Source organism: Camelus bactrianus, chromosome 12 (assembly GCF_048773025.1).
Source record: "Camelus bactrianus isolate YW-2024 breed Bactrian camel chromosome 12, ASM4877302v1, whole genome shotgun sequence".
Classification (NCBI taxonomy): domain Eukaryota; kingdom Metazoa; phylum Chordata; class Mammalia; order Artiodactyla; family Camelidae; genus Camelus; species Camelus bactrianus.
The window spans coordinates 65,422,398-65,446,545 of NC_133550.1; the positions used below are offsets into that span (position 1 = coordinate 65,422,398).

At 53.6% G+C, this 24,148-nt stretch overlaps 1 protein-coding gene across 1 annotated transcript in view; it reads left to right on the forward strand.

The window, feature by feature from the left end:
* Positions 1–4,208: 4,208 nt before the first annotated feature.
* MPPED1 (metallophosphoesterase domain containing 1) overlaps positions 4,209–24,148 on the forward strand; it is a 59,087-nt gene continuing 39,147 nt past the window's right edge. The window contains exons 1-2 of the mRNA XM_010960182.3: positions 4,209–4,499; positions 11,580–11,761. Of these exons, the coding sequence (XP_010958484.2) occupies positions 4,276–4,499; positions 11,580–11,761 (406 nt within the window). The 5' untranslated portion in view covers positions 4,209–4,275. The remainder of the gene's footprint in view (positions 4,500–11,579; positions 11,762–24,148) is intronic.

Below are 24,148 nucleotides of genomic sequence, written 5' to 3' on the forward strand. Positions count from 1 at the left end.
CCTTCATGCAGGGGCAGGCCCAAGGCTCACGTCATTCCTTCTGTTCCCTCTCAGCGGGACCAATGAGGAAGCGGAAGCAAAGAGAGGTCAAGTGACTTGCCCAGAGTCCCACAGCGAAGCAGCACCAAATTTGAACCCTGCTTCCTCTGACCTCAGAGTCCAGGCCCTTCTCCATTGCAGAGGCACACCAGTGGCCAAGAAAAATAACAAGTGAGACCATTTATTGTTGCTGCCTCTGCCTCAGGGCCTTTGCGCTTGCTGTTCCCTCTGCCTTGGTTCTCTTTCCCAGGTCTGGGCATGGCTGGCTGCCTCTCGCGTTCGCTTTTGAGGTGATGTTACCTGTTTAGATTCGGCCTTTCTTGATCACCAGTTTGAAGCCTCCTCTCCCCATTACTTGTGATTCCATCACCTGCCCCGTCTTCTTCCAGGTACATAACGTATTATTATCTGAAAGCATCTTTTCTATTTACCTCTGTGTTTGCTTTATCGCCCCCGTGTCCAGTTCCTTGAGGGCAGTGACCTGTTGACTCTCACTGCTCTTTCTGGCACCTGGAACAGTGGTGGCACGTACGGCCAAGGTACACTTGTTGAATAAGTAAACACATTGATCAGTTCGTCCCCCTCTTCTCTTTGTAGTCCCATTTCCTTCCTGCCCACTGGCACGGAGGAGGCACCTGCGGCCCGGCCAGGATGTGTGACTTGCTCAAGGTCACTCTGCTGGACGGAGAGCCAGGACGGAAGCCCAGGTGGTCTCCCCACGGCGGTCCCAGCATCCCCCGCGTTGCCTGCGTGCTGTGTTGTTTTGTGGACCAGGTGCAAATGCTTCCCAGCTAAAAGCCGTTTGTTTGGGAATAGCTGCTCCCCCTCCATGGATCGGCTGCGTTCTCCGCACTGTGGCTGCTGCTGCTGCGGCTCCATAAATATTAAATGGGTATTAAAAGAAGGCTCTGCATTCCCAGTTTCCCTGATTTCTCTGAGCAGGGCCCATTGCAAACCCCCTTTATGTGAAATGCAGCATTTCACTGCGGAGTGCCTCCCGGGACGCCTTGCCGCTGCCTTTTCTGGCTGAGTCCCCTGGTGCAGAGCAGTTCCCCCACTGCGGCTGACCGCAGGGCATGCGAGTGCCGTCTCCTTGGGGGCAGGGATGGGTGAAGGGCCCTGGGGCCCCCCTTTCACGAGGGCTGTGCCCAGCCTGGCCAGGCTCCTTGCAGGGTTGTGGGGTGGTAGGAGAGAGGTGATGACTCTTTAACCTTTGGCTGAGCTCCCTTGATACCCACCCTCTGCCAGGCCCGTGCTGGGTAAATACTGACTGGCGGCAAACATACTCTGTCTGTCCCTCCATCCCTGCATCCATCCCTCCATCCCTGCATCCCTTCCCCATCCCTGAATCTCTCCGTCCACCCCTGCATCCATACATTCGCTCACTCAGTATTTATGCGGCACCTGTGATAGGGCCTGGGCGATGACGGTGATGACGGCAACAACATTTTGGAGCATTTACTCTGTGCTGGGCTCTGGGATGAGCAGTTTACATGTGTGACCCCATTTAATCTTCACGACTGTATGAGGTGGGGACTGTTTTTCTCTCCATTTTGTGGATGAGGAAACAAACCTCTCACAGGTTAAGCCACTTGTTCAAGGTTGCAGAGCTGTCGGGGCTGGAGCTGCTGGACCAGGTTGAGGGAGGAAGACCGAGGCCCTGCCTCCAGGGGACATCCAGGCTCTTTAGGGGACCCTGGGAGCAGGACCCCTGACCAAGGCCTCTGTGAGGAAATCCTGGCTTTGTTAAGGGGTGAAGGGTGAGTCTAGCCAGCTGGAGAGGACAAGGTAGTCCTGGCAGGAGGAGCCAGAACCTTGCAGCCAGGCTGCCTGTGTCCAGATCTCAGTACCACCCTCTCTCTTTGCTGGGCTTGGCAAGAGGCTTCACTTCTCTGTGACTCACTGTTCTCATCTGCAGGATGGGAGGATAGGAACACCCATCTCATAGGTGGGTGGTGAGGCTTAGAGAGACCTCTTATAACGTGTTGCACGCTCTGAACAGGCACACAGCACTCGTTAGCTGGAGACCTCTGGGCACTAGATCCTCTAGCCGCAGACCTGTGTTGCTGGAGCATGGGTAGGGCCCACAGGCCAGAGGTCCTCATTAGAGGAGCCATGGAAAGCCAGGGCCAGGGTTTCAAGTAGGGGCTTGATGTGGTCAGCTTGCATTTGAGAAAATGTAGGATCTTCTGGGCTCCTGGAGCTGCCCTCTTTGCTCACTCTGGACACCCCTGGACCGCAGATGCCCCAGTACCTGGGTAGCACCTGCTCACAGCAGCCGTTTGATACACAGGTATCAAATTGCACTGAATAATGATTATAACAGTAACAGTGACTAGTAGCCGGGCACTTGGTACCTGCCAGGCCCTGGGCTCAGACTCCCCAACCATTTAACCTGCACGGCTGCCCTGGGAGGTGGTGTTACTGTGATCAAACTCATTTTGCAGAAGAGGAAGCTGAGATTTAGAAAGGTTAGGAGGTTGGCTTAAGGTCACTCAGCAAGTCAGCACCACGCGGGGACTCAAATCCGTGTTCAGATCGGGGCGGCTGGGGCCTGGCCCTCAGCTTCTGCTGCCCGAGGCCTCTCCCAGGGTTAATAGGACGGCACGACCCCGAGGCCAGGACACCCTGACTCACTCACCTCAGGGGCCTACCACCCTGTGACCACTGGGAGAGCACAGTTGCTTAAAAACAATTAACAGGACAAAGGACAGGAGCAAGTGCATCCAGTCCCGGGTGGATTTTTTTCCTTCCCAAGTGGAGCAGAGTGATATGTGTATGAATCAGGATGCGTTTTTTTGTCTTTGCGGGGGAGGGGGAGGGAGCAGAGAAACTGCTGTTTATTGCACCTTGTATGGGCATGATTGTTGAGGTTTAAAAAAATTAATAATCCATTTCTCCTTTGCACATAATTAGAATGTTCTCCAGTCTTTAATTTTTGTCATTTTCTTAATCTAATTTGTTTTCTGACTGTATCGATTCTTCTTCCATGCGCAAAGCAAAGGGGATTTTTCTTCCTTTGACATGACTGGGACATGACTGTCCAGGAATCGTTTAATTCACGTTATTTTCTCCTTGGTTAAAGGCAGCGCAAATGGAATCATCAGAGGGTTTTAATGACCAAAAACTGAAACAAAACAGAATGAAACAAATCTTTGAGGTTTGTTTCTATTTACACAGTTTAAAAAAATAATTGCAGGAAAAAAGATGGTCTTTAGTGAGGAGGCGTTGGCTGTCGTGGCAAGTGTGTAAGTGTGCCGGGGTGGGATGGCATCTTATCCACGGCCCACGTTTCCGGAATTCCACCTAGCCCAGTTGAAATCAAAAAGGGACATTTAAATCCAGCAACTAGAAATCCAAACTGCACTTTCCAATGACAGAAATTTCAAATATACGTATAAGCATTGGTAAGCTGTGCTTCTGAGTGGATTCCAGGTTTGACTGGGAACAGCAGAATTCCCGAGATCCTTATAAGGCATTTGGGAAGGTATTTTAAAAAGTAGATCCCCCTCCCCACCCCCACGGCCACCCCCTGAGCTGAGTCCGTGTTCAGCAATCTTGCTGGGAAAATCCCTTCTCCAGGCACTGCTAAAAGATGTCTTTAGGCGAAATGGATGTTGATGAAGGAATTTGCAGCCGCCGTCTCCACCTGCTCGGGCTTGTAGGGGTGTGGATGTGGGGTGGTGTGGGAGTGTGTGTGTGTTTGGGGGGGCAGTCTGTTGGGGGGGGTAGGGGTTGGAGGTGAATCCTTCCTATTCCTCAATTCTGAAAAGTAAAACTTACCTTACCTGTTTACAGAATACCAACCATTGTCTTCCTCATCTCACGGTCACCCTGTGGTTTTTTGTCTAAGGCAAAAAAAAAAAAAAAAAAAAGTCTTAAGTATTTAAACATGTTGGACCATGCATGCATCCGTCCATGGCGTTGTGGGTTTTCGTTTTTTTTTGGTCCCCTCCCTCCCTTCCCTTTTCTTTTTACCAAAGTATATTCATCAAACTGCTGAGTTGGAAAGATGTGTAATGAGTTTTTGAGCTGTAGGACTGTGTTTTTTTTCTCTCTCCCCCCGCCCCTCTCCCTCTTTCTAAATCTTCATCTGACATTAAATAAAGCAAATCCCAAACAGATTAACTGTCGCACGGTTCTGCTCCGTCTCCTCAGTCTGTTCCCAGGTCTGGCTCGGGGCCGGGCGGCGGTGGCGGCAGCGGCGGGAGATGCCCGGGCGGCCAGCGGAGGTCCATGTGGCGCGCTAGGTGGGACCCCGGCGTCCTGAAGGCGGAGGCCCTGGCCCTGCTGCCCTGCGGCCTGGGCATGGCGTTCTCCCAGTCCCACGTGATGGCCGCGCGAAGGCACCAGCACAGCCGGCTCCTCGTCGAGGTGGACGAGTACAGCTCCAACCCCACCCAGGCCTTCACCTTCTACAACATCAACCAGGGCCGCTTCCAGCCCCCGCACGTGCAGATGTGAGTGGGCGGCCGGCGGGGGGACCGCCAGGCGAGAGGCGTGGGTGGCAGGGGCCGCTGGGGTGGGCTTCTGGACTTGGGGTGCCTCTGGGCCCAACGGTTTCATGCTCGTCGACCGGAACGGTGCAGGAATCCCAGGGTCTGCCAGGCTCTGAGTTGGGAGGTTCATGTGAGGAGTTGCAGGGTCCTCGCCTGTGGGCCGGTTCTGGCCCGGAGTCTTGTTTCATTTGGCCAGGAGAGTGTTTTCCAAATATTTGAAAATGAGGTGATTGCACATAAAAATCCAGACTTCTGACTTTGCTGTACAAAACCTAAAGGCCCACGTGGGTCCTCGTGGCAAGTCTGGAGGACTGAGTTCCAGCTGCCCCCTCCTGGTACTTGGGTTAGTAACCCCTGCTCTGATTCACATTCCTCACTGTGTCGAGGACACTGAGGCCCAGGGAGGGGGTGGGACTTGCTGCAGGCCCCCTGGCAGGGTCAGACCCCAGTCATGGCCTGGCTGTCCTACCTTCCCTCTGCCCCCTCTTTCTGCCCAGACCCCTTTGCTTCTATTGAAAAAGCAGAGGTGCTTTCCTAAAGGACAGGGGAGTTCTGCTGCCACCCTTTGGTGTTGATGGAAAATACTAGGGGTGCCCCAGCAATGAGGCCATGGCGAAAGCATAGACTTGGGACCCCCATGCATTGGTAGAAACTTTCCACTCCTTGGATTTTTTCCTGTGGTCCGGAGAGCTGCAGGTGGCATGGGATGGAAGTGGGTAAACTCCTGGCCCTGCCCTGGGCAGCTCTCTGTGTTGCTGGAAGATCCTCCTCCTTTGTCCCCACTGGCCCTCCCATCAGCCCTGCCCCGCAGGGCTTACCTTGTGAGGAAACAGAGCCCTGGACAGGTGACCCAGGCAAGCCCACACAGCTGGTAGGTGCCAGAGATGACACCCACCTCCAGTCCAGGGCTCTCTCCACGCTTAGCATCCTTTTGCTGTGATGTCTGCAGACGGACGGACGTGCCTCCGTCTGAGGGTTTAGGCATTAATGTCTGCTCTGCTGTTGAACCTTCTCTCGGCCCCTTCGGGGTGCCCCTGTGCTGGGTCTGGGCCTCTGACAAGCCCCTGATGAGGGGGGAGCCCCACAAGTCCCCAGTGACAGCACAGGAAGGTCAGAGCTGTGATAGGGACGCTCCTGAGCCAGAACAGACCCCCTGACCACCAGGCTGGGTCAGGTGTCCTGTGAGGACACAGGCCCCAGCTTCCTCTAGAGAGCAGAGATAATGTGGGTACTAGCCGCTGTCCTTTTACGGAGATGGCCCGCCTAGGGGCCGCGGGGGGTTTCACACCCAGGCCTGGGGGTGAGCTGGGCAGGTTCCTGCTTCTTTTCACTGTGTGGTTCCCTCAGGACTGGTCCTCTGTGGTAAAGGGTGGGTGCAGAGAGGTTGTTTCTATGAGAAAGGGCTCTGGAAGCCAGGGGGGCAGCAAGCCTGGGGGTGGGTTCCAGCGCTGGGAACACCCTCTTCCCTGCAGCGCGTGCTCTGGAAAATGCTCGCTTCCGTGGCGGCTGCGGGCTGGCCTTGTTGGTAGCTGCTTACTTTAATTTTTGGTAGATTTCTCTTTGGGAAACTGCTTCCAGTATCCATCTTGGAGCCCAGTTGGTGGATTTGGATGGAAGGCCCTGGGTCTCAGGCACATTCTTCCTTGGTTTCTGGGACCTTGAGCCTGGCAAGGCTGCTATGGGGAAGGAGGCCTTCCTCTGTCCGGTGTTTTCTCCTCTTTTGTTGGGGTTGGTCCTTGTGGGCTGGGAGTGACAGTGCCGGAGGTCCCTGGGTGCCAGCAGGAATGGGCGAGAGCACCGGGGCCTCCGGCTAGCAGGGGGGTTTTGTGTCTGTGCCCGTGTGCCCGCCTGCTCAGAGAGCCCCCGGCACCATAGACATCGTGTGGAGTAGAACCCTGCTGAGATGTCAGGGACCCCCACCTGGTCCTGGCAGACACCCCGCCAGCCCCCAATCTCCTAACAGAGCTCAGGCAACAGAGTCCGGAGAGAAGACAGCCGGGGGGCTGAGCACGGACCCTCTGGAGAAGATGACTTTTAGTTTGAGACCCAGAGGAGGATGAGTTGGGCCAGGCCGAAGGAGCGACAGGATCTGAGCTGGGAGGGGGCCAGGATGTGGGGAAATGTGCCCTGGGCAGAGGGTGCCCAGGCAGGAGCCACGCAGACCCCCGGGGCCAGGCTGTGTCCTGAGGAAGGGCAGTGAATGACTAGATGAGAGCGGGGTGATTTCCCCGAATTAACAACTGCAGGTCATTCATTCATTCATTCATCTAGTCAGGATGTTTGTGAGCAGCTGTTTAATTGGGAATGTGGGCTCCAAGCTCACCTGCCTGGGTTGGAACCCTGGCTCTGCCACTCATTTAGGAGTGTCTCTTGGTGGCCTCAGTTTCCCCACCTGTGTAATGCTGCTCATGGTGAGACTGAGGACTAAGCAGGTGAAGCTGCAGAGAGGGGAGCCAGTCCGCAAATGCTCCATGTCGTTGGTGCCTGCTGGCCGGGTGAGGTGCTGGGACAGAGCAGTGATTGGAGGCAGACTCCTGCCACGCTGAGCTGACAGTCCAGTGGGATATGTCACAAAAATCGTAGAAGTGTGCAACAGCGCACAATACTGGTGGCGATCAGTGCTGTGGAGGAAAAGCTTAGTGGCTTTTCGTGGTCACCCAGCTGGAGCGGGCAGAGCAGACTGACCCTGGCCTGCCCCACTCCATCTCCTGGCCTGCTCTGTGCTGTCTCCTCTGGAGGCCAGGGTTCCAGGCTCCCATCGGCAGTGGGGCTCGGAGGCAGTGGGGGTTTGGGCAGGGCCCCCAGAGAGCATGCAGTGAGCCCCCGTTCTGGACTCCTTGTCCAGTGCTCTCTCACCGCCCGCTCCAGTCACCCCGGCTTTGAACTGCAACTTTGCATGAAGCTGGAGGAAGCCAGGGCCGGCAGGAGCTCGGTGGGGTGCTGCCGCCGCCCACTCCGCCTTCTTTCCACTCACACCCTGAGCGCAGGGGGAGCGCGGGTTTCCATGGAAAGCCGCCACGGAGGGGGACGCAGGAGGATGGATGCCATTTCCCGACACGTGATTTATCGCCGCCCTGGGCTTTGTCTCTAGGGTGAGGGAGCGAGGGGCCTTATTTAATAAACCCACAGTTTATATTTAATCACGACAGTGACAGTCCAAACGTGGCCTCCGATCGAGCCATATGATTTATGCAGTTGCCCCCAGGGACCCTGGTGGTAACAAGGCTACCGTTGCCTGAGGAATGACTGTCTGGATCTGGGCCTCTGGGTTTTGGGACCAAAGACCCCTTACCCTGGGGGCTGAGAAACTCTGGGGTGGCCTGGGGAGAGCCCCTCCAGACACCGGCACCTCTGACCTGGGCAGACAGGTGGACGGGTGGCCTGGAGCTCAGTGAGAAGACAAGAGCCGTGCTTGAGAGATAGGGTTACTCTGGGGGTCCGCCTTATAGGTGTTTTGGGGTGCTGATACCAGGCATGGCACCTGCTCTCTGTCCTTTAAAAGGAGTTCTGTTGGTGGAGACTGGAGGCAGCCCATTTAAAGACCTCCCAGGCAGGGTCCAGGGCCCAGCAAAGAGGTCTCCGAGCCTGGGTGCCAGCCTAGGTCTGGACACCGATGGTCGTGTTCCCTATTCTGCACCATCCCTGCCACCACGATTCCCCAGGGAAGATCCCATGTTAGGCCGGGGAGAGGTGGGGACAGGTTTCAGGTCTCAGGGGGAGAGCGCGCCCTAGCCTTGCGTGGGGCCACCTCAGCAGGCAGACGCTTTGAGGACACTGGTCTGGCCCCACACAAACCAGGAACGTTTGTCTCTGTACATTCTCTCTGGTCCCTGAGGAATATCACTGGGAAATAACCATTTTACTTTGTTTCTTCTAGTCGTAAGAAGGAGTGAAGTTAAATGCCCTAATTCTTGTGCTGAAGCCCCAGGTTCAAATTCTACTCTTGAACTTACTAGCCGGGGCCCTGGACGTGAGACTAACTTTTCCAGGCCTCAGTTACTTACTTCACAGGGCTGCTGTAACTTAGGGCTTGGCCAAGGTCTAGCCATTGCAAGTGTCAGAAACCCAATTTCAGTTACCTTAAGGGTAAAAGAGAGTTTATTGGCTTGCGTAATTAGCTAGGAAGTCCAGGTTTGGATCCAGCTTCAGGCACAGCTGGATCTAGGGCTCAAATAATGCTGTGAAGCCCTCCCACCCTCTTACATGCTCTCTCTCTTTCTCTTTCTCCATATCTTGATTCTTCCTGCTCTTTTCCTTACTTCTAAACAAGGGCTGGGTTTCTGGGAGCTGCAGGAGGTGGTCTCTGTGGGTGTCCTGTCCACAGGTATATCCCTGTGACTAGCTGGTGTTTGGTATTTAGGAAGCAATCAATAAGCATCTGTCCATAGATTAACTGGATGAGATGAAGTAGGGCTTGGAAATAGTCCAGAATGGTGTAAGTTCTGGGACTGAAAACCGGCTTTAAATTCCAGCTCTGCCAGCTTCTATAGCTGAGATCCTGGGAAAGCTAGCCTTTTCTGGTCCTCAGTTTCCTCATCTATAAAATGGGCACACCCATAGCACCCTGCTCAGGCGGTCATTGTGAGGGCGAAGAGAGCTGATGCATGTAAAGTGCTTAGCACATAATGAGCTCTCAACCCCTGGGAATCTGCGACACTGTTGTTATTATTTCAAGGTTGAGCATTTGTTACAATCCACATAGCTGGAGGACTGTGCAGGGAAATGAGGGTCTATTTTTTTTTCTCTGGGGATTATTAAGTTTTCATCCTCACTGAGCTCAGAAGCCCTGGGGTGGAGGGAAACAAGAGCAGAGTTAATTAAAGAGCGTGGGCTCCAGTAGCAGCACCCTCAGGATTCACGTGCGCTGTGCTGGCTGGCCTGCCCAGGGCTCCTCCACCAAGGGCCTCTCAGGAGCAGAGACTGCTGGGGCCCGAGCTGGCCCTGGGGGTGGCATCTCGCTCCCTGTGTCTCCTTTCTGCTCTTTGACTTGGTCTCTGTTCCCTTGTGGCATCCTCCCAACCTCAGTATATGTAAGGAGAATGAATGAATGAATGAATGAATGTGATTTGCTCTCACATTCCTGTGCCAGGCCAGCAGCCCAGTAGAGACCGTCTGCCATGGTCCAGTCAACCATGTTAGGGGCAGACAGGTGGATTCTCAGGCCAGCTGCCTGCGAGACTCTCTGTCTCATGAGATGGGGAGAGGGACCCAGGGGACCAAGGAGTGGTAGGAATTCCTTGAGGGGTAGATTTGAGCTTCCAGACCAGCTCAGGTGTCACCTCCTCCTGGAAAGTCCAGGGGCCTCAGGCCGCGTTAGGGCCTTCTCTGGCCCCCAGCCCCTTTGCTGTCCTGTCAAGGCTGGTGGCTTTATTGTCACTGCCTCGCCATGTCTGTCTCCATCATGAGTCTGGGATCAGGCCTGGTTCATTCAGTTCCCCAGCTTTGAGCTCAGGGCTGGTGCCCAGTAGGTGTTCAGGATGTGTTGTGTTGAATGAATGAGGGAATGAATGAATGATTAAATGAATGAATGGATGGAGAGGGAAGGGACAGCTCCCAGCACCTTCCTGTTGGTCATCATTAGATTCAGGGACTTCTCTTCTCCTCCCTGGTCGGGCCTAACTCTGACCTGCTGGGATTCTAGCTTGACTTAACCACCCCCAGAAAGGGGCCCCGCGAGCCCCTCCCGACGCAGAGTGGTGATGGGGAGAGGCGGGCGTGGGGCTGCGACGGCGGCGGATGGAGCTTGCTAATGCTCCCTGCACATTAGCATGCTGAACCCACGTCTCTCGTGAGGTGTTAATTAAATTTCTTCGAAGTATATTGTCTGAAAAAAAGGATAATTAGAAAGATGTCTTTAAAAGTATTTATGTAACTGATATGGTACCGCTTTTGGGTTGCCGCATAATTAGATTTAAACACAACTCCTCGAGCGGCATACTCATTTGGAGAGAGCAGCTCGTTGAAATGTCATCGCGTTGTTTTTAAGCGTTTTGAGCCTGGCAGAACCATTCAGCAGAGGAGGCAGAGTGTGGCTCTCAGGGAGAGAGCACCGAACGGGGAGCAGGGAGCAGGGAGCTGGATTCCTTCCCCACAGTCTGCATTTATTCCCTGTGACACCCTGGCTACCTGCTCAGTGTCCTCATCTGTGGGACGAGGGGGCTACCAGGGGCTCCCGGGAACCAAGAACTTACATTGGTGTAGCTCTTTTTAATTTTCTGAGTATTTTTCTTTGTGAGGTAGCTCCATTTTATAGACGAGCAAACCAAGGCCAAGCATTTTGCTTAAGGTTACATGTTCGTGGTGAATGGCAGAGCTGGGATTTGAAGCCTGGTCTTCTGATTCCAGAACTGTTTTCCTGTACAACCTTGGAAAGTCCTTGCTCTTAACATGATCGGACCATCTTACAGTTGTGGAAAATTTCTGCCTATCTGAATTCAGTGCCTTTATTTCACAAGTTCCCAAGAAATGCCCCCTTTCATACATGGCTCTCCCTGGATGCCGCTTGCACTCTGCACGGCGCTGGAGAGTCCGTTCTTTGAACTGGACAGTGGACCTCAGTCCATGCATCCTCAAGAGGGTGGAAACTGGTTTTTTGCGGGTGGAAAGAATCTCACTCTTATTATAAAGCATAGCTACACATGCAGTAAATGAGCAGGTATACAGTATATTTGCGGTATTCAAATTTCACTAGAGGGGTGAGTAGAAAAAAACATCTGAAAAGGTCCCTTAGGGGCTGATCATGAAAAAATGTTTGCGAGGCTCTGCTTGTCTCAGTGGTCGGACAAGTGCACATAGGGACAGTTGCCAAGCTTCCCACCCGTGACCTCCTTGAACTTCGCAGCAACCCTTGGGCGTTCCGTGCCACAGAGGAGAAACTGAGGCTCAGGGGAGAAAGTTTTGCCCGGCTAGTGAGCGAGAGGGTCAGAATTTGGATGCAGGCGGGCCTGTCGCAAAGGCTGGGTGTGAGCTCAGTGGATGGGATGAGAGCTGCATGCTCCCAGCCCCGTGGCCCTGTGACCACATGATCTTCTCGCCCCGCAGGGTGGACCCCGTGCCTCATGACGCCCCCAAGCCGCCCGGCTACACCCGCTTTGTCTGTGTGTCTGACACCCACTCGAGGACGGACCCCATCCAGATGCCCTACGGTGACGTGCTGATCCACGCCGGGGACTTCACGGAGCTGGGGCTCCCGAGTGAGGTGAAGAAATTCAACGAGTGGCTGGGTAGGTGCTCGAGGAGGTGGCGCCTGCGAGCGTCCAGGCTGGGGCAGCCCCCTGCCCGCTGCCCTTCCTCCCCCTGCCCCGCCCTCCCTGGCCTTTGTCACCTGTCCGCCTCCTACTCTCCCATCACATCTCGGGGGTCTCTGCTGTGACTTTCAATTTGTTTGTGGGGCTTTTGTCTGGAGACCCCCTCCCAAAGGCTTGTTTTTGTCCTCTTGCATGTCTGGTCCCCAGTGCCTCGTGCAGGTCGGTGCTCAGTGAATTACTGAAGAATGAATGAGTGAGTGAGTGAGTGGCTGAATGGGCGAATGAATGAATGATGCTGGGACCGGTGACGTCAGGGCCAGCACTCAGCTGGTATGAGCCGGCTCAACCACCCACCACCATCGACGGCTTCCCCAGTGAGGGGACCCTCTAGGCCTCCATGCCCCCCGTGGGGGCCCAGGGGACCGGGTGTGGCCTCCTCCGTGGGCAGCTGCTGGTACAGGCAGCAGAGCCCGGTCCCACGCCGTGAGAGATGGGGGGCCACGATTTGCAAGCACGCACCCAGGGCTTGGACTTTGACTTTTTGTTTTCTTCCAAAATAAGAAAGACATAAATCTGGGGTACCCCCCGGGAAAGCCGCTTGCTTGGAATCCAGAGAAACCTCACAGGGACTCTCTCTGCCTTGGCCCCGAGGGACAGATGGACGGCCCCTGGGCAGCCTGGGGACAAGCCTGCTGTCTCAGAGACGTGGGTGCAGGGCCGGCCCACCTCCCTGCACAGCCCCTCGTGGCTGCCAGACGGTCCCCCGCCTCCCCAGGGGCGTCCCGCTGTGCAGTTGGCTGGGAGCTGCATGAGCAGAGGGCCAGGAGCGAGGCGGGTAACTGCAGGGAGAGAGGCCGGGCTTTGCCAGTCGAGACAAATATTTACAAGCAAGGCCTTCCCCTCCACTTGGCAGGCTTGGAGCTTAAAATATTGATTTTTTAAACAGGAAATTTTAATCAAGGGCCCTGTTTGGGCTGAACCGTGCGAAGACTGGATGGGAGAGGACTCCTGCAGGCGAGTCTGCCCCAGGCTGCTCCTCTTACCCCGAGCTCCCTCCAGGTCTGGGCTGCTTCCTTGGAGGGGACCCTCACTGAGGCTGGCTCCTCACCCCCCTGGTGTGGGTCTCAGAAGATGTGAGGCTGAACCAGAGTCCATGTCCGAGGCAGAGAGCAGGAGTTGCTGCTGGCCTGGGCGCTGACTGTGTGCCAGGCCCGTGTGGTAGGCTCCTTCCCGCCACGGCCTGGCTGGATTTGAGGAACGGGTGTTTGGGGTGGACAGAAGAGGATGTCGCCCACTGCCCCCCGAGCTGAGGTTCCCAGTGGTGGGGACTGTTTCTGATGTACCCCCGGCCCACGATGGGCTCCTCTCCAGGCTGAGTGAGTAAAAGAACCAAACAGTTCCGTGTGCCCTGGGGGCGGTGGCCGAGGGCTGAGGGATCTCAGCGCGGGGACTGAGGGTGGCCCTCCCCCCGGGCGGGGGGAGGCTTCTGGGCCAAGGCGACTTCGGGCTGGGCCTTGCCTAAGGATCTGGGAGTTTGGGCTGGGAGGGGAGCTGCTGTAGGCTAAGGGGACAGCTGAGGCCAAAACGTGCTGGGGGCACTTGGGAGGAGGCAGTGTGTTGTTTGGGGTCGGGGGCTGGGAGGACATGAGGGTGATGAGCCGGGAGAGAGGGGTGGGGCCTCCCTGAGACTCTGACGATGAGGGAAAACCGGGGACCTGGGAGGGCCAGCATGGTGAGCTGGGCATTTTGGGAAAATCTCTCTACCTGCCCCTTAACAGAAGTCAGAACTCTATGCAGTGGGAATTTAAAGGCTTTCTTCATAACTTGCCCTTGGCATTGGATTGATTTATTTGCCTGGGTTATTGCAGGTGGGAAGGGTGAACGTACAGAGGGGTCTTCCTTTCACAAAAGGGTACTTTCCCTGGGCCTCTCCCCTGGGCCGCCTTGAGGTGTTCGCAGATGTCAGGGCTTGTCACTCAAGCGGGGCTGGGCGGGGCTTCAGGCTGAAGCGTGAGGAGCGGCTCTCCGTCCTCAATGCGCACGTGAGTGAGAGGGTCAGCAGGAGCTGGTTTATAGCATTCTGTCTGCAGCTGGCTTTTTGGGAACTTGCCCACGGAACCAAATGACTCATATCTGTGGGCTGGCGCCCCTGGATTCAGGGGCCCAGGGACATGGTGTGGTGCTCACGGCGGGGAGATGGGCCGTGCGCTCACTCGGTGCATCCGGACAGGTGTGGTTTTGTAAAGAGCTCGTGTCCATTGAGTGGCAATATGTGCCGGGTGCCCTTTGTGTGTATTATTAAATCGTTTAATCCTCCTGACAGCCGAGTGAGGCAGGAGCTATTGTCACCTCCATTTGACAGAGGAGAAACTGAGGCCCAGAGAAGTGAAGTAACTTGCCCAAGGTCACACAGCTAGTAAGTGGCAGAGCTGGGATTCCAACCCAGGCAGTTGGACTCCGGAGCCAAGCTCTTGTCATGTCCTCCATATCACCTCTCTCGTTTTTATGGTGAAACAACTCTGATATGAAGTAAAGGCGAGGACTGTGCCTTTTGGGGCCAGACATCGGGGTCAGCTTCCTCCCAGGTGATTGCAGCAGCCACGTGACCCTCCTGGCCTCATTTTAAATGGGAGGGTGGTCCAGCTCCCCTTGCCCTGCCTACGTCTTTGGAGGTAGGCGTTTTGAGGCTCCACTGGGATGGAGGAAATGTTTTAAGTTTCATAAACTACAAAGTGCTGTGTAAATGTGATTATTGCCCCCAGGAACTGGCGTTTGCCAGATCAGGACTTCCCTTGGGGTAGAGGTAGGGGTCCTGGGTTGGTCCCATGGTGGAAGGGGAAGAAATTTGACTCGAGCCTCCAGGTTGAGTTGCAGGGAGAAGCGGTAGACGAGTTTGTGTGTAAAAGTATGTGGAGTTTCCGAGAAACACTGACCTATGATCTCAGCTGTCTCTGCAGTTCTTACACACACACACACACACACACACACACACACACACCCTCACTGAGAACACTGTGCCAAGTGTGTCCCCGGCAATGGGGTGACTGTGGGGAGTGAGGACAGGGCCGCTCGCGTTCTGGTGATGGGGAGACAGTGATGGGTGGAGACACCAGAAGCAGTGAGAGAACCATTCACGCACGTGATGAGTGTCCGCAGAGAGCTGGCCCGGGGGGTGACCACGTGCCCCTTGAGTGGTCAGGGAAGGCCTCCCTGAGGAGGCGGCCTTGGGCAGGGCACGGAGGTGAGAGTGAGGCAGATGTAGGAGGCACATTCCAGGCAGAGGCCCTGGGGGCAAGGGAAGTAAGTGTGAGGTCTGGAGGGTTTGGGCTGACACCCATTCGGAGGCCCCGGGAGCAGCAGCAGGAGTTTGGGGTGGATTCGAAGTACAGTGGGGTCTTTGGGAAGGTTTATGTAGGGGAGTGACCTTTTAAAAGGCCTGGATTGCAGAGTTAGATTGGAAGCGGCAAGCCTAGTGAAAATGAAGGCTCTGGAATATTCCAGAATTGACGTCTGAGTGGTGGGATTGTGGGGGATTAAATATTCTTCTTTGTGGTTCTCTCTTTTTCCCTCTAATTTTCTACAAGTAGCATGTATTATTCTTGTAACATCAAATAAAGGCAACAGTAAAATCTCATTGTTGTTAAAGAAATGTTGGCCTCTCTGATGTCTGGTGCACAGTGTGTCCCAGGATGGAGGCAGGGGTAGCGCTGGCCTCAGGTCAGTCCTGGGGTCATCCAGCCACTCAGAAGGTCACCTGGGGCCCCTTCCCTAGGCCAGCGGGCCCCTGCCCACCTCTCAGGCATGCTGGCCCTGCCCCTCCTCCTCTGGGGGAGAAAGTTACAGATTTGAAATTCACAACCAGCTTCTTCCCTGTTCATTGATCTCAGGGAAAGCATTTAAAATCATATTCCAAAAAAAAAAAAATCATATTCCAAGGGCCACCCCCAGACAAACAAGAGGAAATCTGAAAAATTGATTAAGGCCCTCTTTGTAAGACAAGATTAGGCACCTAACTGGGGAGACGTGTGGCTAAACTCACGAGACTCTAATCTGCCGTCAGGTGCATTGCTCACAGCTTGGCTGTGAGTCGTGTCCCTGTTGTGTCCCATTCAGGCTTCTCTGGGTTTGTGTTCATTGGAGGGGGCTGGACTTGGGGGAACAGGGCGCCTCTGAGCCGACCCTCTTTCTCGTTGGCTGTCACTACCCCAAATATATTCAAGAAATAGAAATGCCAGCTCGATTTGTAAATGTCCCAGTGAGCAGCTAAAAAATTGCTAAGGACAGGCTTTCCAGCCATCAAGAGTGAAAACAAGAGCAAAACTTGCTGAAAATGAAAAGAATGTGCTGGAAGCTCCTCGCTCCTCCACGGCTAATCACGTGATGATGGACAGGTAGTGTGGAGTCCACAGGCTGCTTGGCCCAGCAAGTCGTGTCTGTGCAGGGAGGAGGGATGGCATGGAGGCTCAGAGCTCCTGCCTGGAAGTCAAGCAGATCTGTCTTCAGCCTTGCTTCAGCCTCTTATTTGCTGTGTGACCTTAGCTTAGTCATTCAGCCTCTCTGTGCCTCATCTGTAAAGTTGGGAGAATTATTTACCAACCCCATAGGGTCGAAGAGGATGGAAGAGTAATGTTCCCTTATGGTGCTTAGCACATTCCAGGCCTCAGAAAGTGGCCTCTCCCTGATCTGAGTCCCCTGCAAAACAAACAGGCCACTTGACCAGCCTCAACGTTAGCCGAGCCATTTTGTTCCAGCCACACTGGCCGATTCCAGTTCCCCACTCTGGGCCTAGGCTCACGCTCATCCCTCAGCTTGGAACGCTCTTTCTCATCCACCCTGCAGGTCCTACCCACCCCTCCAGTGTCACCTCTTGTGAAGCTTCCCCAGCCCCTTGGGTGGCATTTTTCCCTCTTCCCTCTGCACCCAGAGCTCCCTATTCAGGCTTTGGTGGCAGCCCTCACCTCATGGAGGGGATTTTTGGTGTCCTCATGCCTCCCCTCTGCCCCACCTAGATCATCAGCCCCGGAGGGCAGGGTGAGCCTCATCCCCAGTGTCAGCCCTGGATAGAGGCGGTGGACTCCGGATGGACAAAAGTGAGCGGCATGCGTGTATTGTGAGCTGGCCACTGCATCCACATATGATTGCCATGGGGTGGGTCAGCAGTGAGTGGAGCTTTGGGGAAGGCAGGGCTGTGACATGGAAGAGTGTGAGCTGTGGCTGTCACAACACGGGAGTTGGGGAGGGTCTACACAAGGGCAGAGGCCGACGGGGTCTCCAGGATGAGGCTAGGAGCTGAGGCCAGCAGGTGATCGGGGCCCACCCAAGGGAGCCAGGTCTTCCGGGTGGGTAGGTGGGCTCCCCACTGGAAGCCAGGGATGCTGAGGGCAGGAGGGGAGGCTGAGCGCCCAGGAGCACCCACCTCCCAGGATGCTGGCTGCAGAGGCATCAGCTGACCCCAAGGCCTCTACACCACCCACGTCTTCCCCAGGGCAGGAACACCGGGCCAAATTCTGCCTCCAGCTCTGAGTGACAGCTGTGCCCTCAAGAACTGTCGGTTCATGAGCTGGAATTTGCAAGATGCCAGAAAGCTCCTTCTCTGTGACTGGCAGGTGCCAGGCTAGTCTCCCCGCCCCCCGGCCAGGAGAAGCCTGCAGCCTCTGCAGCCTCTGCAGTCCTCACTCCCACCCCCAGGGCTCCTGTGGCCTCAGATCCTGGTGCTGGCCTCTGAGTGACTGCCCAGAGGCCACAGGCCAGGTTCTCACCCCTCCTCCCCTCGCCTCCCCACCTGACTGGATGCTGCCCTGTCCACCTTGGGTTCTCCTTCCCCGGCTCCTGCACCACCCCCTGGGCTCCCCCTTCTCCATCTCCTCCTTTTGTTCCTGGTTCTCTTCCTTCTCACTGAAGGTAGCTACTCCCAGGGTCAGCCTTTGGCCTCTCAACCATCATCTTTCCAGATTAGGTCCCCACACTCCCCTCGCCCCAGTTCCTGCTCTTGCTTCCACTCAGACCTGCAGATGCCTCCATCTCTCTCCAGACCAGATCTCTCTTTGAGATCCATCTGTGATACTATTCAGTCTTCTTAAGAGACACCTCCTCCTGGCTGTCCACTGGGATTTTAGACTCGTTCTGTGTAGTAAGGTGCCGGCCTCCAGCGTGGTGTTTAAGACTCTGCGACCACAGCTCCTGTGCCCCCTCTCCCTTCCCTCTGAGGCTGGTGTCAGCTGCCACCTCCTGTTACTCCCTCCCTGTCCTTGTCTGTCCTGCCTGCTGTCCTCTTCACTCACACATGTCACCTGCTGAGACGCTTTGGGCTCCCAAGTGGGCCATTCTGCCAGCTTCCCTTCCTCCTGCAGGATCCCGTGATCCCCTCGAGGGTTGAGATGGCGCCCAGGTCAGTGCCTCAGAGCCCAGCCTGGCCAGGCCCCCGGGGTTGCTTGCGGGGGTCTGTTGACTAAAGCACGGAGGGGTCTGTAGAGCACACAAGGAACCAGTTAATTAAGTGGCACCACCCCTAGCAGAATCAGGCAGGGGAGGGAGATGAGGGCCTGGTAATGGAGTGTTTAGAAGTTATAATTAACTTTTTACTGGCGCCCTAGCACAAAACGATATATAAGACAATCTAAAAGGGGTCCAAGGATTTCGTTAAATAGAGCTAGGTCTTTTGCAAGTAAACCCTTAATTAAAATCTGTGAGGGAGGAAGGGAGAGAAAGGGAAACAGAAATCATTCCGAGCTGGTTTCTTTGTTTTTTTTCCCCTCATTTGCCACCTCGTCGAGGGCCTGAGGGCTCCAGGGGGTTGGGTCAGAGTCCTTTTGCCTCTTTGCCCTTTGACTCAGGAGCCCGTGGCAGGGCCGCAGGAGGAGCTGAGGGGCTTCAGGAAGGAGTGGGGGCCTCGGGCTCCCTGTGCTGGAGCGGGGGCTGCTCACAGGGGCAGAGTTGTGAGTCTGTGGGAGACAGTCTTTCCTGACACAGCTAGAGGCTGCTGAGCTCCTCACCCACTTCCCAAGTCCAGGTCCTTCTCTCCTCTCCCTCGGGGCGAGGCCAGCCTCCCGGAGGCTGAGTTACCTCCAGTGCCCACAGCTCGGCGCCCAGCAGCTTGTGCAAGTCCTCGCTTCTGTCTCTTTCCTTTAACCTTTTTACCTCCATCCTTCCCATCCCCCCTCTGTGGGACACCAGTGCGCCCTTCTTCCCAGAGTCTCTTACCTGTGTGCGTTCAACTCCCTGCACTTGGGCCGTACCCCATCCTTTCTCGCTTTCATCTCTTTGTGCTCAGTACCATCACGGGCCGTGGAATGTTCTGCTGTGGGCATCAGTGTTTCAAGCCTCAGGGACGGGACCTAAGTGTGGGGTGGGACACTGTCCAGGTTTCCTTGGTCAGAGCCGCCCCACTGTCATGCCCCATGGGTCCAGGGTGCCGAGGGTGGGATGGGACTTCCTGAGAATGGCTGAGGTCCCCAGGGTGTAAGCTGCCCATGCTGGGCAGGCAGGTCTGGTTTGATGGGCTTCGCCCTGACCGAGGTCAGGACTCACAGCCTCTTTCCCAGCGCAGGGGACTTAGCACTGAATTCAGGAGTTCCTGGGGCCCTCTCTGACTCTGGTCTTCACCAGCCAGGGGCTCGCTTCTCCTGCAGAGTGTCCACGTCCATAAAATGTGATGTTTGGACCACATGTTAACTAAGCCCCCCTTTGGCTTGGCTGTCAAGGTGCCGTCCAGGGTGGCCCCTTCTGGTCCCCACTCCTGTTGGCCTCAGAGTCCTGATGTGGGTTAGGTGAGGTCTGCCTCTCCCACCCGCCTGTGACTGCAGGGGGACAGGGGTCCACAGCCGTCCCAGTCATTCCATGTCTAGCGTGTTCACTGACTTGGAGTTGGAGATTTGGTGATGGCCAACCCAGATGTGGCCCCTGCTGGAAGGGGAGTCAGGCAGTAAAGTAAACACAGGAGCTCGTTTAAAGTGATTGGATCAATGAATCAGTTCAAGAATCAGAGCTTGGTGACAGTGACCGGGGGTTGGGGGAGGTTTCTTGACATCGGTGGTCTAGGATGGCTCCATCAAGAGGGTCTTGAGCTGAGAAGGACCCAGCCCTGAATTACCTGGTGAGTAGCCAGAGGCCTGCCGGGCTGAGCCCAGTGATCACAGAGGCCAGGGAGGGAGGCCCAGTCTGCTGAGGATGTGGACTTTATTCTGAGTGTTAAAGAGGGCCACTGGGAGCTTAGGCAGGTGAGGGACAGGGACCCCTTTGGCTGCTGGGTGGAGTGTGCCCGCCGCAGGTAGGGGAGGACACTGGGGCCCCAGGAGAGGCAGGGGGAGCTGGGAGTGGGCCTGGAGGTGGCCAAGGGGACAGAGCAGGGCAGGGGTTCAGCCACGGTGTGGAGGTGAGATCACCAGGCGTGTCTGCTGGGAGAGATGGGGTGGAGGGGGAGTGTTGACCAGTATCCCCAGAGCCCTGCAGGCCTGCACAAGGTGGGTGCGGATTTGTCAACACGTCTTTGTTAAGGGAATGAAAAAGGAAAAGAGAAATTTTGTGATGTGGTCGCTTCAATCAAAATATCCAGCCAACTTCATTTTTTTTAAAAAAGAGCTTATAATAATCATTGCTGGATGTGTACGATAGCCTTAAAATGGATTCTGGTTCATTTGCTCATGAGTTGGATACAATGGTCTGAACCAGACATTTTCAGGAACACATTGTTATTCCCACAACTCAAGATGGACTATTTAAAAAGAAAAGAAATTTTTGACTCTGGGCCTCATGTCATTTCACGGCGCCCTCTGCTTGGAAGCGGGTTGGTGTCGAGGGATTTTGGTGGTGTGCAGTCAACGTGGCCAACATGACTGAGAAATGAGTGGCTGCCCAGAGAGAGGGCGACGGATGCTGAGATGAAAAAGTGGAGGAACAGTGCAGTGGAGGTTTGGTATCCATTCAAAAAATTGACTTTTCTATATTCTTCACCAAAAAAAAAAAAAAAAAAAAAAATTCTCATAAAGCCAAGCTGTGTTTGAGGGGCTAAAGAGAGAAAATTAACTCCTAATAAAGATGAAAAATCTAGAATTCTAAGTGGTAGTCAAGCGATTTTGGCCAGCCGTAATTACAGTATTTTCCTGTTAATGTATAAACCCCTTGAAAGGTGTGCTTAGGTGCTAATCATCTATTTACAACAGAATGGCTTTGTAGATGAAATGAGACCCACTGGTGTGTGTGTGTGTATTTCAAACATGTTTTGCAGTGCCTTTTTTTTTCCAGACCATCATTCTAAAAATCTCTGCCTTAAATTTAAAAAAATTTTTAAATATTTAAATCAGGTAGAAATGCATTTCTCTGAAAGGTCTTCCTTAGTTTTATTTTGTGTATTTTGTTTGGCTTTTTTGCTTGCTTATTTACACTCCATCTTGTGTCAAAGGATTTGAGATGGTTTATAAAAACAGTAAGAATAGTAAAATGGTAGAATGTTAATGATAAATTAAAAGCCAGGGTTTAAAAAAAGAGAAATTGGAGCAGCTCAGAGGGAGGGGCTAAAATATCAAGACCTAGGGCTAAAATGGGCTCTGTGAGCTAGAAATTGGAGCCTGAGCTTCCTGGGAGCCAAGGTGAAAAGGGTAGATGCATTTGGCAAATGCCTGTGATTATTGGGAGGAGGAAATGTGCAAGCCCCTCTGATTGGTCCATCCTCTGTAGCATGTCTGATGTCCATCAGCTGTGAGTCCCTTGTAGATCAAACCTGTCCCTGGTGTTCCTGTGTAGGAGAACCTTGATACAGATTTTTGTGTTTAAATAATAACAATGAATATCTGTCTAGTGTTCCCCAGTATATAAAACATTTCTGTCACTCATTTTGTGCTTTCTGTCTCCCCTCTCTGCTTTCTTTTGGATTGATTGAAGTTTCTTTTTTTCCCCTCTACTGGTTTGGAAATGCTACATTCTTTGTTGATTTGTTTAGTGATTACTCATAAAATTTTAATATGCATATTTGACTTAACTCAGTCTAAAATTAATCAACATTTCCACTCTTCCCTGAGGGTCCCTGGAATGCACCCACCTTGTCGCCTCTTGCTACCATCTTGTGTATGTTTGCTGTCAGTGTCTCCCCTCTAACTTGTTTAACTTTACCCCAAAGTAGCCATCATCATTATTGTGTGTTTTCCCATTTGCATTTGATTCTTTACTCAGCTAGTGTTTGCTGAGTACTTTTTACGTGCTGGGCTTGATTCTGGGCACTGAGGATGCATCAGTGAACACACAGGAGACAGGCCTCAGATAAACAGAGCTATAATGTGTTGGGGGATCAGGATAAGCGAACAGGGCGAGACATCACCCTCTGATGATATGACGTTTGAGCCGAGGCTGGCGTGGAGGAGCTGGCCGTGCACATGTCTGGGAGGGTATTCTGGGCAGAGGAAGCAGCTCTGGGTCAGGAGTGTTGGTGGCACATTTGAGGACCAGCAAGGAGGCATGTGGCAGAGTGCCTGGGGGCCGAGTGGGAGAAGCAGAGGCTGGGTGGGCAGCAAATAGAGGAGGTGGGGTTCCTTCATGTAGGAAGTGTCACTTGAGTTTGGACAAGTGGGGTGCAGGCCTTCCAGATCAAAGGAGCAGGCTAACCGGGGTTCCGAGGCTGGAGCTTCCATTTGCCATTAGGGTACATTCATTCATTCATTCATTCATGGAACACCTACCTGGTTCTAGACTCTGCTAGATGCCAAGGATACAGTGGGTAGCAGAACAATTAAGACTCCTACTCAAGAGAAATACAAACAAGAAAACGCCATGACATGATGGAGACAGAACTGGGTGAAGTTTGTAGCATTCACCCAGGTTAGACACTCACTTGCCTCCCAGGTGTGAGACTCATCTCAGGTTCCTCATCTGCCTGGTGGAGGATGGCAATGCCTTCCTCCCAAGCTGGTGGCTGTGCAGACGAGAGATGAAATGTTAAATACAACCTGGGCTCTGAGGCTTTGCTGAGTTTCCCACTGTGAGCCTTCCTCTTCACCCCGAAATGCATCTTCACTTGTCAGTGCTCCTGTCAGGCTATGGAACTATTGGAGGAAATTGTTGGTTGGAAGAAAAATAGCTGGTTGGCCATTCAAGAGTTGGGGGAAGCAAAATTCTCTTGCTGGTTATGCTTCTTTTTCTTTTTTTCCTACAAGCGTGGAGAGATGTGTTTGGATATGAAGTCAGCCTGTGGGTTTTTGAAAATGTCGTTTTCATGTTGGACTTCATTCCAGAACAGGGATAGCCAGCAAGCCAGAAATTCCTGGCCAGCACAGAATTGAAATAGTCTGTCCCTGTGTGCACACAAACTTCTGAAATGTCTGAGAGATTCCATTTCCCTGTTCACATCACCTTCCCCTGCCTGCCTGCTGCACCTGGACTCAGCACAGACTTTGGCAGAAATTCTGTGACAAGTTTGGTTTGCCGATCATGAGCAGCGGCTAGAGAGGGTGTGGAAACTTTCCTGTCCTGTTGTCCTTGTCTTTGTTACAGAGCTGCCCCTTCTCATGGGGTGTCTCCCCACCTGGTCTCTCATAGCCAGCCCTTCTCAAAGTTCAGGTGCATGAGAATCCCCTGTGGTGGGGGGATCTTGTTAAAGTGCACATGTCAATTCGGCAGGTCTGGGATGGGCTGGAAAGCCTGCATTTCTGACCGTCTCCCAGCTGATGAGCAGCAAGGCCCTCGACCTGCGTTGTCTCCAGGTCGGCAGCCACCTGCCTGTTGTGGGCATTGAGCAGTTGAGACATGGCAAGTGTGACTGGGAAACTGACTTGTGTGTTTCATTTCATTGTAATTAATTTGAAATTAAAGAGCCACAGGAGATTAGTGGCTGCTGTGGGGATAAGAAAACTCCTTGAAGTGTCTGCTGTTACTGTCTCTACAGATGGAGGAACTGAGCTCAGAGAAGCAAAGAGCTTGCCCAAGATCATATAGCAAATAGAAGTGGAATCAGGATTCTAACCCAAGGCCTATGCTCTTTTAAAAATTAAAAAAAAGTTTTTTAATATCTAAGGTGACCTTTTTATGTGATAACGTCCCTTGTGTATTCAGAAAATCCCAGCCCTTTGTATTAGCAGATTCCTCCCATCTGTTTTGATATTTGTGGTCAGAAGTAACAGTTTGTAGCATCATGGGCTATAACAAAATCACATGTAGGTTGCCGAAGGGAAACGAGGAGGTCTAACACCCTATGTTTCATGTGCAAAAAATACGTTTGGCTGCAAAGCCTCGTATATGAGTTGCATGAGGGCTGAACAACAATGATTTTTTTCCAAATGGAATTTTACAGTTTAAAGGTGCTTTCGTATTGTTGGTCAATTCTCCCTTGAAGCAAACAGCCTGGGAGCTGAGTAATGTCATCCTCACTTTACAGATGAG